Source organism: Mangifera indica, chromosome 2 (assembly GCF_011075055.1).
Source record: "Mangifera indica cultivar Alphonso chromosome 2, CATAS_Mindica_2.1, whole genome shotgun sequence".
Classification (NCBI taxonomy): domain Eukaryota; kingdom Viridiplantae; phylum Streptophyta; class Magnoliopsida; order Sapindales; family Anacardiaceae; genus Mangifera; species Mangifera indica.
This window is the reverse complement of record NC_058138.1, coordinates 756,142-775,377: the sequence shown is the minus strand read 5'-3', so window position 1 is coordinate 775,377 and position 19,236 is coordinate 756,142. Positions and strand designations below refer to the sequence as shown.

At 28.5% G+C, this 19,236-nt stretch overlaps 1 protein-coding gene across 5 annotated transcripts in view; it reads right to left on the bottom strand.

Annotated features, from left to right (window-relative positions):
* LOC123197060 (probable disease resistance protein At4g27220) overlaps window positions 1–19,236 on the bottom strand; it is a 56,959-nt gene that overhangs the window by 36,340 nt on the left and 1,383 nt on the right. For 2 of the 5 annotated variants that reach the window (XM_044611251.1, XM_044611244.1), the window contains exons 2-7: window positions 18,845–19,187; window positions 16,311–17,710; window positions 15,657–16,082; window positions 14,097–14,522; window positions 11,949–12,362; window positions 10,831–10,969 (exon numbers count right to left, since the gene is read on the bottom strand). In XM_044611251.1, the coding sequence (XP_044467186.1) occupies window positions 10,831–10,969; window positions 11,949–12,362; window positions 14,097–14,522; window positions 15,657–16,082; window positions 16,311–17,710; window positions 18,845–19,187 (3,148 nt within the window). The remainder of the gene's footprint in view (window positions 1–10,830; window positions 10,970–11,948; window positions 12,363–14,096; window positions 14,523–15,656; window positions 16,083–16,310; window positions 17,711–18,844; window positions 19,188–19,236) is intronic. The other 3 variants (XM_044611259.1, XM_044611266.1, XM_044611271.1) reach the window with 3 other exon arrangements.

Genomic DNA, 19,236 nt, shown 5'->3' with positions numbered 1-19,236 from the left:
ATAAATCTTGATCTCTCTTTGTTCATTGTGTTTTAGTTTTTCTTTTTTTTTAAGCCAAAAGAAAATAAAACGGAGACATGTCAACTGTGTATTTACTGATCACATATCCACAAAAGTCAAGCAAATCAATTTAGTCCATAGGTTGTACCGCTCTGTTTGAATACACTAACTAGTGAACAGAATCCAAAGTTCTGCATTATTCGAGTGTATTCGAAAATATCCACACCACAGAGCAAAGCACTAACACCCAAATTTTAGATCCATGTCGTTGGAAGAGGGATCACCTTTCCAATCCTTGTGCTATCTGTTGGAGTTTGAAGTATAATTAGCTGAAGTTCATGTAATTACAGTCATTTGAACTATTTTTGTTTTGAATAAACAAGCTAATGCGGATTTGAAAAAACTAGATAGAAATGGTAATTATAAAAATGAGTTGCATAAATGAATGGAAAGTGCAAACTAATAACTGCTTTTTCTCTTCTTTTCTTTGCCAAAATCATTGTCATGTATGGAGTTTCTCTACTAACATATGTTTGTACCAATACATCAACATAAAACTTGTAGAATTATACGGCAAAAGCTTTAGTGAGTGTATTCAAAGTGAAATAAGGAAATTGTTTATCATCTAAATACACAGCCATGGAAGAGGCCCTTCTTCTTGATCAACTCAGCCAGGCAGCTTCAGCTTCTCACGGTTCTTCCAGCAAGCATACCATGTTGGCGAGACTCATAAAAGAAGGAATTGATTACAAGCAGCAAAGCCTGAAATATAAATGAAAAAGAAAACATGGAAATATACTTTAAAATACTAGTAGAAACGATCAGCGTAAAGGGCAGTTTGAATCAGGCCTGAAACCCAATCTGTTTCCGGCATTTTGACTTTGCAACAGTGGCATCCTTAATTTCATCAAGCTTGCTGATCTCAAGGACTTGATTCACAAATTCCTGTTAAAGCAAATCTTAGCAACTTTATTATATGTTAATGGAAATTGAGCAAATTCCTTACAGTATGTGCAGAAAAAAATTGTCCAGTAAGAAACTAAGCTTTCATTGCATAGAGAAGACCTGGTTGGACCGCAAGTCATATTTTATTGGAAACTCACACGGCACATGAAACACAAATGCGTATATATATATTTGTAGAATATATACTAGTTTTCAGCCAAAAAGGATTTTATATCTAGAGTCCCTCTCTAAACAATGCTAAGCCATCTTCTTGTCTTTTAAGACAAATAGGTGTTCTTCGTCAGGTTTTGCAGTCGGGACAACCTAAAAAACGTGGATTCCATTTCAACCAACAAATAAAATTATTCAAAACTGCAACTGAACTGCATCTTAATTAACTTTCGACAATGAAAAATCTAAGACAAGGACTAATAAAACTCTCTGTATTAAAATTTCACATATCAGTTACAGCCAGAAAAGCAACTACATGGATTCAATTTATGGCTCAACAGAAAATGAACAAAGGCAAATGTATAAGAGAATTCCATAGAGTTGAGGAGCTTACTGTGAACAATCTCACAATCAGCTTCCAATCTCAAATTTTAATATCTCATCGCTGCAGTTGGCAACTCCACACCAACTCTACAAAGATAAAGCATTAACTGTTGAACTCATTTAAAGTGAAGTACATTTGCTCAACTAACTGCTGAGTTCAGATATCAGAAGTCAAACCAATTACTTGATATATCAAAAACTAAGCTTCCAGTAAGAATATTAAAGTTATGAAGTTTTGTGCAAGCCAAAATAATTGCAACATAAGTAATTCATTTAGCTTAAAAATACTTCAATCAGCAGATTTCTACCAAAAGTGAAGTACATTTGGTCAAGGGTTAGCTCAAAACACATGAGATCACAATAAGAAAAAAGGAAAAATAATTGGGCTTTCAGTAAGCTTATCAGGTAAAGTTACAAGCTTGCTCGGAACCCGGAACAATTATAACAACAGTACTTCAATTAAGCACATTCTAAGCAAATTCAACACAATTAGATCAAATTTCTCAAATACCATATTTGAATCTTAGACAGCATGCCTTCCCCTCCCCTCGCTGCTGTCATCTACGGCAAACGTCCCCCTTCCCTCTTCCCCCTTCTTCTCCCTCCCCCTCTGCTTCCCCTCTGTCACTACTCTCATTTTCCCCTTTCTGTTTTCTTCCTCCTCTCGAGTTCTTTCTGTTTTCTCCCTCTGTCTATATTCTTTCTGTTTGTTTGTCTCTGTGTGGTGTGCTTTCTCTTGTGGTGTTTTTGGTGTAGCCTGGTCTTGTTGGGTGTCTTTTCTGCACTGGCGATCTGTTGCTGGTGGTCGGAGTCGGGTTTATTTCTGGTTTCGCTCAGTTTTCTGGTAGGGTGGCGTGTTGTCAGAGCTGGCGCTGGTTTATCCGGCTGTCTGGTGGGAGGCTGTTTGGCGGGAATTTTCTCTCATGAGTTATTGTGGTGGCAGGTTCCTATTGGCTCTCTGTGCTGTGTTGGATTCTCTTCTGGTGGGCTTGGTTTGAATTTCCCTTCGCTTTCTTGGACTGGGCCTTGCAGTGGTATTGTCTCTACCTGTAACTCAAAACGGTCTTCATGCATTCCTTTTCTAGCAATCTGATGAAATTCGTTGGTAGTAGTCAAATACTAATCAAATTTTGATTGACTATCCTTATTCTTCGTAAGATGTCTTTTTTTTTTTTTCAAAAAAAGATGTCTTTGTATCAATGTTAGTAGTCATTTGCATAGAAAACATCACTAAATATTTATTTACTTTTTAGAATATAAAAAACATGAAACTATACAAATGGAGAATTTTCTGAATAAATTTAATTTAAAATAAAATATTAATAAAAAAAGACTTAAGAACATTTATAATCTTATTTTTATAAAATAATATCAAACCCACGTGATGTAATGCCTCTTTTCACGTATAAAGATAAACTTAAAAAAGGCTCTGCATATACTAAAGAGTTAAGAGTCTTAGTAAGACTGTCAACTACAACATAAAAAAAAAATCATATTATTTGTATATTATATTGCCTGCTCCTTCATAAATATTAAGCAAATAAAAATGAAATATATAAATATAATATAATGTTCTTCACATGGTGGCCATAAGATGCATCAAACAAACAAATTTGAGTTGATTTCTGTTTGTCCCTTTTATATAATATGCAAATGAGATTAATTAGGAAATTCAATTTAATTATCTATGAAATTCAATTAATTGATAACGGGAACTCACCCTGTGACCAAATTAATTAATATGATTAAAGTAAGATTAGACCACTGAATTCATTAATTATTATTTTATTATTCACTGTGGTGGAACATGAAGATTAAAGTAGGGAAAGTTAGCATAAGCTTCTTGCAAGGGCTAAACTTTATTATTAATTATTTATTTTATACACATGCAAACCACAAGCCTGAGCTGGTTTCATCAGTAAGAGATATATCTTCTACAATCATCAATGATGATTCATCATAACAATGGGATGATTAATTTATGCACTCAACAAATTCTACAACTTGACTAATGAATTAGTTTATATAAATTTTTAAAGGAATTTAATTAAAATAAACCTATTTTTAATGACTAAATGATTTTAATAAATTTGTATGGACTTCAAGGGTAAAAACTATCAAGCTGAGAATCCTGGGGCAAAAGGAATTTTCAAGTGAAACGGTGAAATACTTAAAATAGAAAGAACATTAACCACGAAAGCACTTTATTAGAACAACACTGATAATGAAAAATAAAACGTAATAAATATTAGATTTTATTTATTATTTTATGATAATAAATAGTTTTTACAAATATTATATTTTATTATAACTAAAAACAATTTTCATTAACTAACTTTCGCAAGTTTTGTTAAATCTTAATTATATAAGAAATTGGATAAAATCCTTTAAACACATTAAAAATGAACTTTTTTTAATTAAATTTTCTTCTTTGAATAACTAAATAATTTATTAATAATATATTTTATAATTTTATCTTTTGTTTGGGAAGGACGACGCCGCACAAACATTAAGACAGGAATTTCGTTGTTGTCATGGCTTGGCTAACTAATATTCACCAAAATAATTTTGTGTCCCTTTTTTTCGCCTTGAATTTTCATTTTAATGCTTTTATTTTTTTTCTCTTTGCATGTTGATGATATCATTATATGATTAGACTAATTCAAAATCATCCATTCATATAGTAATATATTAATTGTATATATGAATTGTATACAAAAAATGATTATACATAATTTTATTGTTTTGGTTTTACCAAATACATTAATAACATAAAATGTTTTATATAATTTATTTTTGTATTAATCTTTTACTTGTAATAATAAAAAAAATTATTTAAAGAAATCTTAAAATATATGGGCACGTAGCTTTAATGGTTGGACTTACCTCGATCAAATACTTACTTGACACCACCGTAACACATCAATATAATTTCTACTAGCTGAAACTGAAAGTTTTGACAGTTTGGTAGACATGGGATTCAAAGCCTTAGCAGCTCAGATATTGCAATCTCTTTTCCCTATTTTTTCCTACTTTTCTTATTCCATAAGATTAGGATTTTATTTTAGATTATATTGTAATACTATATATTATACAATTAAAATGAAAATAATATTACTTTTAATTTAAATAGATAGCAACAATGGTATAACTCTAGGGTCTGGGATTATTTATGTATTTATCCCTATAACTTGACAAAAACGCATTAAAATTTTCTCATTTTATGCGTTAGGTATCCATTATTGTAATTGAATATTTAACCTCATCTTAACAACTATAGGTAGAGAATCCAATGAAATATACAAACTTTGATAGCAACATACCAACTACTTTCTTCATAAAATATAAATAATAATCAAATACAATCAGTAAACAAGAATCAATTGCTTATAACTTTACTGTAAATGATTAATTGCAAACTCAATTCATTCCTTGCTTTTTAAATTATTCTCTGGTCAACTTATTTTTTTTTTCTTGTTTTCTTTTACTTTCATACTTGATCAACTGTAAACTACAATTCCATAAACTGTTTATTAAATTATTTTTAGAACATTAATTTTTAGAATTACAATTCTCTGCTTTTGTCTATTATTTGTGAAACGATATCATTTTTATTAGATAAATTAAGAGATTAATCTTAATTTTTTATTTAAACTCCTAATTTAAGAAAAAATTGATTAGAAAATTTTAAGTTCTAAGCACGTGATTCCACTTTGTGTGTGGTTTCCAATTGAAAAGTGAAATATGATAATATGTTTTCATGCCAAATACATTTTGACAAGACATTTTTGAGACATTTGTGACAGACTTACAGATTATTATCATTTTAGTTTCATTCTTTATTCATCCCAAATACAGTTGTTTCAAATATTATTTTTGTACCTTCCTCTTCAAATTACTATCATTTTAGTCTCATTCTTTTTTCATTAGTAAAGCAGACAATATGAAATGCTACAACACAAAAGTATCATAAGCCAAAAACCTCTAACTCACTCAACTTTGACTTATTGTGTAGTTTGATTTTGAGTTGAATTCAAATTAAAATTTATATTTGAGTTTAGTTTGAGCCTTGTTAATTCAAAAAAATAAAATTTTATATTATAATTATTATTTTATTTATTAATATTTTTAATAATACTGCATACAGTATTGGGCCACCCCATATACCTAAAGGTTAGGCCCACGACACGATCCAACCAACCTACAAACCTAGCACAATATAGTATAATAGCATGTTGTGCTTACTCGTGTCATACTAAAATATCATACTTCAAACTACTCATGTGATGGCTCTATCTCTATATATTAATAATCCAATATTTATCTATATATATCGTTGTTTATCTACTATTGGAATTTTTTTTTATTTATCAAATGTGGTCGGATTTTTGTTACTTTTTTAAAGTTAAAATTCTTGGATATCACCTCTTTCAAATTATTATTTATTTTAAAATTAAAATATATAATAATTTAATAATAAATTAACAATTAAATAATTAATTTGATTTTCTGTACGATTTTAAAAATAGTGGTTGATTTTTCTACGAAAGGGTGAAAAGTGGTTTTAAAATGCAGCATGAAAATCATGCCAGACAACGAAGCGTGGAGTCAACGAGTGTAAGTTAAAGCGACAGGTGTGAGGCCGTAGCTGACACATCGGACGTGGGCAAATGTCGCAGCTGTTCTGCATTTGTGGCAGTGACCCCACTCTACTCTTCTCCATCTCATGCGCTACAGCCCAGCCTCACCTAAATCAAAAAATAAATAGGGAGAAGGACTATTTCCCACCCAACTTTTGCTGCGTTCTCAAAATACCACACACGTCAAATGAAAATCCAGTTTTCCCACCCATGAGCTGTTAATTTGGATGGTTTCTATTTGCATAAGGGTAAAATGTTCATTTTACCCTTATTAGATGAAATGACAAAAATACCCCTCTGCAAAATTCATCCCAAAATTGATGTGAGGTTTTCCTTCACCCCCCTTAGGTTTTAGAAACTAACATTTCACCTTACCTAAAGTTTTTAAACTTTGAAAACTAACATTTTCACCCTCAAACCTAGGGTTTCCAAATTTTTCAAAAAAACAGCCGCCTCCCATAACTTTCAAAACTAGCAGTTTCACCCCCATTCTGTAACTTCATCTCCCGACGTCGTCTCCGGCGTAGTCACCTGCCTCCTCCTTCTCCTGGTGCGACGGCGGTGGTGGCCGAAGAAGGAAGAGACGAAGATCTCCTTCTCCTGGTGCACGGTGCGACGAAGAGACGGAGATCTCTTCGTCGCACAATGCGACGAAGAGACAGAGATCTCTTCGTCGCACCACCGTGCGACGAAGAGGTCTCTCTTCGTCGTTCCACCCAGACGACGAAGGACGACTCTTCGTCGTCCTTCGTGGCTCGTCACGTCGTCCAGATCTGTTCTTCCAGATCTCCGTTTGTTCTTCATCGTCGCATCGTCCAGATCTGTTCTTCGTCGTCCAGATCTCCTTCGTCGTCCTTTGTAGTCGGAGATCTCCCATCGATCGATTGCAGCGATCGTCGGTGGTGGCCGGAGAAGGAAGCAAAACCCTAGGGGGGTGAAATTAAATTTTTCAAACTTTGAGGATGGGTTATTTACTTTTTGAAACCTGAAGGGGGAAACGGTGAATTTTTAAAGTTTTAATGTTTTAAATAGTAAATGACGATTTTGCCCCTGTTTCTAACTAAAAAAATGGACGGCAGTTTGGTCATGGGTGGGAAAACTGGATTTTCATCTGGTGTGGGTGGCATCTTGAAAACGCATCAAAAGTTGGGTGGGAAATAGTTCTTCTCCCAAATAAATATGAACAACATTTTCTTATAATTTAGATTATTAATTATTTTAATTAAAAATAAAAAGAAGACACGATAATAGGTAGTTGAAGAGTGGCTCCAAAAAAAAAAAAAAGGAAAAAGTCTAGTCTAACAGAACCGTATGTTACATATTCGTAGAGTATTTCATACGTCAATTTTATCCAATTTTTGCTTTTGTTAAAAAAGAGGCATCATAAAGCCTCCTTCGTTATGACTCCCAAGGAGGTTTGGTGAGTCAATGAGCCGCGTCGTTGCCGTGTTACTCTGTCTCTTTTCCAGATTCAATTGCCTCTTTGTATACACCGTTTTTTAATTTAATTATAATAATTATTAATAATTAATCAAGATTAAAGTAAGTTAAAAAATTGTTTTATCAATCAAGATTAGGGTGATGAAAGTGATTAATTGGAGAGCGTGTTTGACAGGGTGGAATTGTGGGATTTTTGATTTATTAAGTTGATACGTGATTTACGGGTTATGATGTGGTATTATTTTTAGGGAATGCCACTTGCAATTATTATTTAACTATTTTAAAATTTTTTTTTTAATTTATGCATGTGATGGGCACGTGATTTATGGTTGAGTTTGTTGTTTAGTTTTAGTTTTTTTTTTTTTTTTTAAGTCAATCAAGGATAAAGAGGTTGGAGTAAGGATTATCAGAGTTTGTAGATGATATTTATGTGAAATATTTTTAAAAGTCCATTTTAGTAGTTTTCCAAAATAGAAAATCAACCTAAGACAAATGGTTACTTTTGAACAGGGAAATTTTATTCATGGAATTAAAATATAGAATATTTGGGGATAAGATATTAGTTAATTTTGAATATGTTATGATTTTAAAATAAGAATGGAATGACATTATGTATGATGTGTTAAGCAAGTTCAAATTTAATACATGATGAAGACTTTAATATAAAACATTAAACTCAACCTCTTAATTTTAGGCACATGTGTTAATAATAAAATACAACATTAAAAAGCACATTTTTTAACATATGTATATTTTGACATAACATTTTTTCAGAATAACTCATACCACAAGAAAGTGCAAAAGGAATACAAAATAATATATTCACCAAAACTACATTTCCATTCTCTTTTTGTATTGTTAGGGGGTGTTTATTCCTGATAATTTTTTATTATTAAAAATAAAATATTATAAAAAAATAAATTATTATTATATTTAGTTATTTTAAAATATTATTTTACTTAAATACTCAATTATTTTAAAATATTCTTTATATTATTTGATCTATTAATTGAAAATAAGAGTATTTTTATTTTTAAAAATTAATAAATAAATATAAAATGATAATAAAATCAAGATTGTCGGGATAATCTTTTAATATCTAAATAGACTATAGTAATTAAAGTATCTCTATATTATCCCTAGTTAGTAAATTTGTGTATTGTACGTGTTTGTCGTATTTTATTGTTTTAAACATATTTAATTATATCTTTAAACCCTAAATCATATGAAACATGTATTTTATATACTTATTATACCAAATCGGTATTATAAGTTGTCACAATCTTTTAATTTTTTTGGATAAAAAATAAAATAATATTATTTTATCATATGCAAAATAACCATATTTTATATAAAATATATAAAACTCATTTCTAATCATAACAAATTGTGTTTTTTTTTCCTTTTAAAATCGAAATCCCTTATGACAGAGAAAAACTTTGTAACTTAATGTGAACATAATGAATTTATTATAACTTTGTAGAAAATAATTGATTAAAGTGGAGTCTCACCACGTGAACAAAGTAATATTTATTGAAGGAAAAAAAGAGGATTATATTGTAGAATTGATCATTGCCTTCATTTGTTATGGGGGAAAATGAAAATAAAGTGTTTTTATATAATTTTGTATACAAATAATAATATGTGACTTTATAATTGAGTATTATTTTATCTCTAATTTAAAATTACTTAATTATATACAAATACGTTATTATTTATATATAAAATTATACATATTATTTATACATATCACACTTCTCTATTTAAAATGAATATACATGAATAAGTTACTATAATAATAGATAATTAATGGAATAAAACCAGAGACATTAGCCCCACAGAAACCGTTATCTTTAAATGGTAAAAATTAAAAAATTTCGATTGAAAATATGCAAAAATCTTTCATGATTGCTAAGGAAATAAAATAGGAAATTTCGTGTAGAAATGTCCTTTCTTGTTTTTCAAAATGAGAAGATAGAATAAAGTTTTTGATTTTAGAGATTAGATTATACTCTCATTCATCTTTATCTTCTTATGGTGGATTTCCATTGTTATCATTCTTCTTTGCTTTTTTTGATTTCATACCTCAGAAACTCATTTGCATCTTCCAAAAAACTGTCGTATGACACTGACTCTATACTTCAAATTAATATATGATTAATTCATTTTCTTACTTTCATTCTTACTTTACTAAATTACAATTCTATAAATTTTTTGATAAATTATTTTCAGAACAGTAATTTTTAAAATTTACAATTTTTTGTTTTTATCTATTATTTATGAAATTGCATCACTAAGATTAATCTTATTTAAATTGTTATGCAAACTCCTATAGCTAATAAGTGAATTGTGAACGCGTGTAAGTTATCAATTAAAAAAAAAAAGGCATTGATAAGACATTTTTTAGACACTGGAGAAAGACTTACATTTGGTTTAATTATTTCCAGTCTTATTTTTGTACCTATTTTTTCAAATTGTTATCATTTTAGCCTCGTCCCTTTTTCATTAGTAAAGTGGACAACACAACACAAAAATATCATAAATTAAAAAAACTCTAACTAAGTTATTTTGACTCATTAATCAGTTTAATTTTGAATTAAATTTAAAAAAAATTATTTAATAATTTAATTTAAGATTAATTCAAATTATCTTATATTTTATTCAATAAATTTGAATAAAATTAATTTTTATTTTACTTGTAATTTACACGAAAATCAATGAGATAAAAATTTGGCTAAGTTTGGATACATTGTATCCACCAAAAAAGCGGATAAAAGATTGATATAAAATAAAAATTCTACCAATTTTAATTGATTTAACCACTTGACTCATTAATTTACATAAAAAATAAGCGAATAAAACTAAGTTTTTATGTAGATTAAATAAATTTATTTATATAAATTAAGGAGATAATTTTTAATTAAATAATATAAATATTTTTTATTTTATAATTATTTATTGGTATCAAATTATAAAAATAAATTTATATGATTTATTTATTTTTATATATAATATTATTAAAAGATAATTAATTGAGAAAAAAAACAATTCTCTGTTTGTTTAGTCTATTCATCTTGCAGGTTAGCGTACTTATTCAGTTTGTGAAATACGAATCAGTTACTAGACCTTTGTGAATCATTTGTCCCCACTACAGACCCAAAAACATAAATTTCAATCAATAACAAAACATTTGTGAAAAAAGTTTTATAAATTTTCAGTGACCAGGAACTCAACAGTTGTTTTTTTTAACCTAAAAGAATAGTTTGTTGTTGTGGATGGAAGTCCATGCTAATGACATTAGATCCTTGATTTAGGGTTCGCACAACAGCTTTAGTGAGGTCATGTTGAGAACATACATTGGGAGTATGTGCTACACCAGAAAAAGACACCTACAAACACCAAACGATCATTAGAAGTGGGAATCGACCAAGAGAATTGTAACAAGCAGCTGATATCTCTCTGGTTTTCTTTCCATCTATCTTGTGTAGCAATATTGGAGTTTTTGGTATAAATTTTGTGCTTTTAATTCATTGTTTGAAACGATAGATCAATTTTTAACTTCATTTTTAAGTGGGTTTAATCTGTAATGTGTTGTTAGCTTTTGTGTTTGAATTTGTAGAAGCTGTTATTGTTCACCAACTGTTCGATGAATTGCTCAGTCAGTACAGTATTTATTTTTTAAAATTTATGTCTCAGCTAATTCCTTGCTTATATTCCTTTAACTTATAAATTGATGCATACAAAGAATTTCAATACATATCAAATTGGCAATTATCCTAATATAATTTGTTTCAAAATTAAACTGATTTTCATTCTTGTCCACTACCAAATAATGTTGATAAAATTTTGAAATGAGTAATATAATGTGTACTTACAATGAAAACATCAAATTAGATATCAATCGGTAATCATCAATATATAAATTGGCAATCACTATAAATACACATAGCAATGACATTATTGTTTTGAAATGTGTGCTGGACAAAAATTAATAATCTTAGGGACAAAAATTTCAGAGATAAAACTATTTCAAGCCAGGCAGCGAAATACTATTAGCCCAAATGGTTTTTAAAAAAAAAAACTATTTTTAATTTTTTCAATAAAAAAAGTATACTATAATAAATTATCAAATTAATTATAATTTCCTATTATTCACAAATAATATAGTATTATTAAATTTGCTAATTATTTATGAAGATGTATTTTAAGTTAATTATTATTGAGGATTTTTATTTTTTTCCTTTAATACTGTAAAAAATAGAGATGGAATTTTTAGAAGCCGCTGAGTCAAATTGTTTTAAATTTATGTAATATAATATAGAAAATTTTTATAGAAAAAAAAATGGGAATAAAATTGGATTCTTGTACCTTTTGGTCCAAACACAGGGAATTTGACTCTGAAGTAAACATCTTAAATTTAGGACAATCTTTGACCATCAACTCTTTCAATTTCAGCCATTCTGAAGTATGTATCCCAATAAACTCTGGTAGATTATAAAGCTTCACTGTGCTTACCTGTGGAAAGAAAAAATTGACAGCTGCTTCTGTTCCTTCTTCTGGAGCAACAATTCTCTCTAAAACCTTACAACTTGTTAACTCAAGGTATTGGAGTTGTTGGAGGCTTTTGGCTATTGACAAGGGAAACACATATTTTATTTTATCACATTCAAATAAGGCCAAGTGTGTCAAATTTTGATAAGAAGAAGTTGAAAGTTGGCTATCACAAATCTTTTCAAAACTAATATTCTTCAATTCTAAGATCTTTAAATCGCAAAAGTGAACCTGCAATCAAAGTTAATTGTTGTTTCAAAATCTTAAAAAGAAATAATTGACTCATGCATTTGTCATGACATTCCATAATATTAACAATGTATTTTTTTGTCTATAAAAATATTAACTACAGAAGCAAGCATGAATTAATGAAATCAATACTTTCTAGTGAAACTGATGCAAGCATGAATTAAAAAAGAAATTTAATTCACTTGAAAAATTAAAAAGAAATGCAAAAAGGAAAATAAGCATATAACAAATAATTGAATACTACAACTAACAAATGAGAATAACCATAAGAGAATATAAAAAAGCGTAATAACAAAGTACAACAATTTATCACCTTTTCGTTAAATGACAACTTGAACTAAAAATTCTTACTAGTAAAATTGAACTAAAAATTTAATGCACTAGAAAAAAAAAAAAGTATCTATAACAAATAATTAAATAAAAAATTTATCACTATAATAAATTATGAAATTAATTATAATTTCCCATTATTCACAAATAATTTAGTATATTAAATTTTGTTAATTATTTATGAAGATGTATTTTAAGTTAATTATTATTGAGGATTTTTATTTTTTCTCCTTTAATATTTTTCTGTAAGAAATAGGGATGAAATTTTTAGAAGTTACTAAGTCAATCATGGTTGATTTACAAAACCATCAAAACAAAATCTAATCAGCTTTTTAATTATACTCTTAAAACAAAAGTTTAGTTAATGGCTTATTAGTTGAAGCCTTCAATTATTTATTTTTTAAATTTCAAATCAATATAAAAATTAAAAAGTTCAAAAGCTGTTTTCGCAAACTACTAATTAAATATATCTTTTTTTTTTTTGAAAAATCTTAATTGTTTAATTTTGTTTTTTTATCATGTTTCCTCATTTTGAAATGATCTATTTTACATAAATGATAATAAAAATTTTCAAAAACTGAAGATTGAGGCGGTTAGAATTCTTCTAGTATTTAAGTTCAATATTAATGAAAAAAAATTCAGCTCACTAAGCTTCATCAAAAAAGAAAAAGGAGAGACAGTTAGAATTTGTAGAAGCTGTTGTTATTGTTCACCAACTGTTCGGTGAATTGCTTGATCTGTACACTATTTATTTTTTAAAATTTATGTCTTAGCTAATTTGTCGCTTCTATTCATTTTTCTTACAAATTTATACATACAAAGAATTCAATACATATCAAATTGGCAATTACCCTAATATAATAATTTGTTTCAAAATTAAACTGATTTTTATTCTTGTTCAGTACCAAATCATGTTGATAAAATTTTGAAATGAGTAATATAATATGCACTAATAATGAGTACCAAATTAGATATCAATGATGATGTGTCACATGCAATTTGATGTATTTTAAGTTATTAAATTAATTAAAAAATTTGAAAGATAAAACTATTTGAAGCCAAGCAGAGAAAAGCTATTAGCCCACACGGTTTTAAAAAAAACTATTTTTAATTTTTTTCAATAAAAAAGTTTATCACTATAATAAATTATTAAATTAATTATAATATTCACATATAATTTAGTATATTAAATTTTGTTAATTATTTATGAAGATGTATTTTAAGTTAATTATTATTGAGGATTTTTATTTTTTCCCTTTAATATTTTTCTGTAAGAAATAGGGATGGAATTTGTAGAAGCCATTAAGTCAATTGTTTTGAATTTATGTAATATAATATAGACAAATTTTTATAGAGAAAAAAGGGAATAAAATTGGATTCTTGTACCTTTTGGTCCAAGCATAGAGAATTTGCCTCTGAAGTGAACATCTTAAATTTAGGACAATCTTTGACCACCAACTCTTTCAATTTTGGCCATTCTGACGTATGTATTTCAGGATAGAAATCTGTAAACTCTGGTAGATATTGAAGCTTCATTGTGCTTACTTGCGGAAAGAAAAAATTGACACTTGCTTCTGTTCCTTCTTCTGGAGCAACAATTCTCTCTAAAACCTTACAACTTGTTAACTCAAGGTATTGGAGTTGTTGGAGGCTTTTGGCTATTGATAAGGGGAACACATATTTTATTTTATCACATTCTAATAAGGCCAAGTGTGTCAAACTTTGATAAGAAGAAGTTGAAAGTTGGTTATCCCAAATCTTTTCAAAACTAATATTCTTCAATTTTAAGACCTCTAAATCACGAAAGTGAACCTGCAATCAAAGTTAATTGTTGTTTCAAAATCTTAAAAAGAAATAATTAACTCATGCATTTATCATGACATTCCATAATATTAACAATGTATTTTTTTGTCTCTAAAAATATTAACTACAAAAGCAAGCATGAATTAATGAAATCAATACTTTCTAGTGAAATTGATGCAAGCATGAATTAAAAAAGAAATTTAATTCACTTGAAAAATTAAAAAGAAATGCAAAAAGGAAAATAAGCATATAACAAATAATTGAATACGACAACTAACAAATGAGAATAAGCATCAGAGGATATAAAAAAGCATAATAGCAAAGTATAACAAGTTATCACCTTTTCCTTAAGTGACAACTTGAACTAAAAATTCTTACTAGTAAAATTGAACTAAAAATTTAATGCACTAGAAAAAAGAAAAAAGAAAAATAAGCATATATAACAAATAATTAAATAAAAAATTTATCACTATAATAAATTATGAAATTAATTATAATTTCCTATTATTTACATATAATTTAGTATATTAAATTTTGGTAATTATTTATGAAGATGTATTTTAAGTTAATTATTATTGAGGATTTTTATTTTTTTCCTTTAATATTTTTCTGTAAGAAATAGGGATGAAATTTTTAGAAGTCACTGAGTCAATCATGGTTGATCTACATAACCATCCAAACAAAATCCAATTAGCTTTTTAATTATACTCTTAAAACAAAAGTTTAGTTAATGACTTATTAGTTGAAGCCTTCAATTATTTATTTTTTAAATTTCAAATCAATATAAAAATTAAAAAGTTCAAAAGCGGTTTTCGAAAACTACTAATTAAATATACCTTTAAAATTTTTTTTCGAAAAATCTTAATTGTGAAACTTTACATAAATTTCAGTAAAACTTTCAAAAAGTGAAGATTGAGGGGGGTTGGAATTCCTTTAAGATGCCTACTTTGTCTCTTGAAAACATCAACAATCAGTTGAATTTACTTCTATATAAGTTCACTATTAATGAAAAACAAATATTCAACTCACTAAGCATTACGGAAAAAAAAAAAAAAGGAGAGAGATAATTCAGTTGTTTCAAATTTATATGTATAAAGAAGGTTTTTTAAACATTCGAAGAGGAACAAAATTAGATACTCATACCATATGGTCCAAGCACAAAGAATTTGCTTCTGAATTCAACATCTTAAATTTGTCACAATTTTTCACCACCAACTTTTTCAACTTTGGGCATTCCAAAGTATGTATTCCAGGATAAAAAGTTGCAAGTTTCGGTAGATTTTTAAGCTCCAAAAAGGTTACTTCAGGAAAGACAAAACTGGCAGCTGCTTCTGTTATTTCTTCTGTAGCAACAATTTCCTCTAAATCAATACAATCCTTTATCTTAAGATATTGGAGTTGTTGGAGGTTTTTGGTTATGGTATAAGGAAACACAAATTTTATCTTCGTACATCTCGACAATATCAATTCTTTCAAATTTTGAAAGGAGGATGATGGAAGTTCACTGTCCCAAATCTTTCTAGAAATAATATTCTTCAATACCAAGACCTTTAAATCAGGAAGGATAACCTACATTCAAAGTTAATTGTTGCTTTAATATTTACGAACTCATATAAGAGAAATTAAAGAATAGTACTTGATAATGAAATTGAACTGAATCTGAAAATTTAAGTCACTAGTAAAAAAAATGCAAAAGAGAATACTACAACTACGTGTTAACAAATGAGAATAAAACTAAAAGAAAACAAGAATACAAATATATAATATACAAGTACAAGAAGTTATAGTAAATCAAACCTTTTCATTAAAAAGCGGTGTGATTTCATTGGATTGCAAATGGAATTTTGAATGCTCAAGAGTGTCCTCATCCTCATCATCTTCATCTTCATCTTCATCTTCATCATCCAAATATTCAGCTAAGCATAAGAGTTCAACATTCTTGATTCCGCATAATTCTTCTAAGTGGATGGTAGGATTGAATATCAATTTCAATATCCTCAAACACTCTTGTTCACAAATTGTTGGATGTTTGTACCACCAATTTCCCACTGATATTTTGTACTTGATAAGTTTTCTAGTAAAGAATTCTTCAAGCAAAACCTTGTGATCTTCAATATCCAATTCTACACTGGTAAGGTTAGACAAGAGCTTCAATTCCCTAAGTACTTCAATTTTCCACTGAATAAGACATTCCTTCAAATAAAGTTCTTCCAAATTGGATAATTTTGATATCACATGTGGAGCAATAACTTTCAAATAATAACAATCACTCAAATCTAACAGTCTTAGTTCAGTTAATTGACCCACTTCCGTAGGAAACTCCTTAATGTAAGAATTTCGCAAGCTAAGGACCTTTAACTTCTTAAGCTTTCCAATAATAGGAACACCTCCAATGTTGCTGTAATCTAAACACAATGTTTGAAGGTTTGTCAAATGATGAATTGATGATGGCAATGACATTTGCCGTAGTCCAACCAAATTCAATACTCTAAGATTTGGCATCACCGTGAAAAAGTCCTCCGGGATTTCAAAAGAAGAGTTCTGCATATCAGTCCTATAGAAATATTCAAGATTTGGACAAGCCAAATCATTAGGCCAAAGTTGACTAATAATAGTACTTTTACCAGGTAAAGAAATCTTTGTGCATTTCTTGAGTTTGTCTCTATCCTTCCAATCTCGTTCAACATCATTTCTTGTTGTAAACACATGGTACTCCTCATGTGCAAATAATATGGCAACATCACGAATAACATCATGCATAGCAAATTGGCCGCTTTCGAACCCGTCAAGTAACAAACAAGCATCTTTGAGGTCACGAACCAATTTATCTAGTCTCTTTCGTGCACCTTCCATTGTCAAATTAACTCCGCCAAGTATATTCAGGCACACAACATGTTTGAACAAGTCTGAAATGGAAGTATTATTTTCCATTAGACTAGAAATTAAAAACGTTTTCTTAAGTTCATCACTTAAATATTTGTAACTTAAGCCAATCTTCATATATTCCTTTTCAAGGAATCTTGTATACTTTACTTCTGAAAGTCCTTTCAAATCTTGTAATGCACACTCCCAATCAGATGGATAACACTTGTTTGTTAATGCTTTAGCTATTGCACTAATGACAAGAGGTAATCCTCCGCACTCCTTGCATACATCTTTTTGTAGAGGATGCAAATCATGTTTTTGAATAACTTTTCCTGCAAAGAGATCTAAGATTATACAAATTGTATTTTTTTATTTACATACATACTTTAGATTTAAAAACAAAAAAAGTTATAAATGTTGAATTTAATCTTTTCCAACTAAATCCATCAAATTTTTTTTAATCTAAATGAATTCTATTTTATAATATCAAATATAATTCCTCTTGAATTTTTATTTTAAAAAATCTATAATTAGACACTCGTAACATAATAAGTGGCAAATAGTGCCTCTCTAAAAGTGTTTGAAAAAGATACGAATTAATATCTTGAATGCAAAATAGTTTTATTTAACAAACAAGAGAAAAATATGTTCTTAAGATTATTTATTCATACACAAATTCAGTGGAAAAATTTATGTTTATTCATGGTCAAAATCTATTAAATTGTAACCGTCCTTAGAGTCAAGCTTCAAAATAGTTTAAAGGCTTCACATTATACAAAATTTGATTAAGCTTTTAAACGCGAATCAGAATACTGCATTGAGTAAGTTACATGTTCCACCCAAGGTTTGACCTTAAAACTTTTTTGCACCCTTGTTGAACATAAATAACACTTTTTCACTCACAATTAAACTTTATTAATAAAAATTTAAAAGTACTTACTTTTAGAAGAACAATTAACACAATAAAATCAAAGAAAAAAATTTGATGTCTAGATGGATTTCGAGCTTGGATCAAAGGCATAATATTCGATTGGAGATCATTCAATTTAATGAACAATGCCATTGGAGAGCCACTGACATTGTCAACACTCAACAATGTCTAATTCAAAGTTATTAACAACATCATTGATATGATGAACAATTGCATTGAATAGATAAATAAGTCAATTCTTAAATTGAGCTACTAATCCAAAGCTCTTGTTTAAAATCAACTCATTTGATCTATACTGTAGATTCAATTTGAAACAGCTCGAATTTGATCCACTTTTAATCTTGAGCGTGAATATAATAAAATTGAATTGTAATGTTTTTGATCAAGAACACAAGTGAAATTAAAATTTGAAGTTGGAATTTGTTCATATTATAATTAATTTGATATTTTAATGTTCACATCAAAGGACTGAAAAATAGAATTAAAATGTGTTGATCTAGAAAATATACAAATGAAAATTCTATAAAACAGTTACCTGCCATTTTGGTGAATAGGGTCCAAGCTTCTTCTTCGTTTAAAATGCCCATCTCAAAATTATGTGCAGAATCCATCTTCTGCAACACATCTAAGTTTCTTGTTGTGATCAAAAGTTTATTTTTTCCACGATCAGCTCTGCTAGGAATTCCTACCGTCTTATCAAGTTCTAGACGTTCCCAAATATTATCTAGAATTAAAAGGATATTCTTGTCCTTCATTCTATAATATATCTTATCTGCCATTTCGCTTTCGCTGTCGCTTTCGTTTTCTTTTTTTAATTCTAGACCTAATTTCTTTGCAATTGTTGTCTGAATCTTCTTTACATCGGGAGACTCTGAAACCTGCAAGACAAAATAATATATGAACATTCAGAACCAGATAATAAAGCAA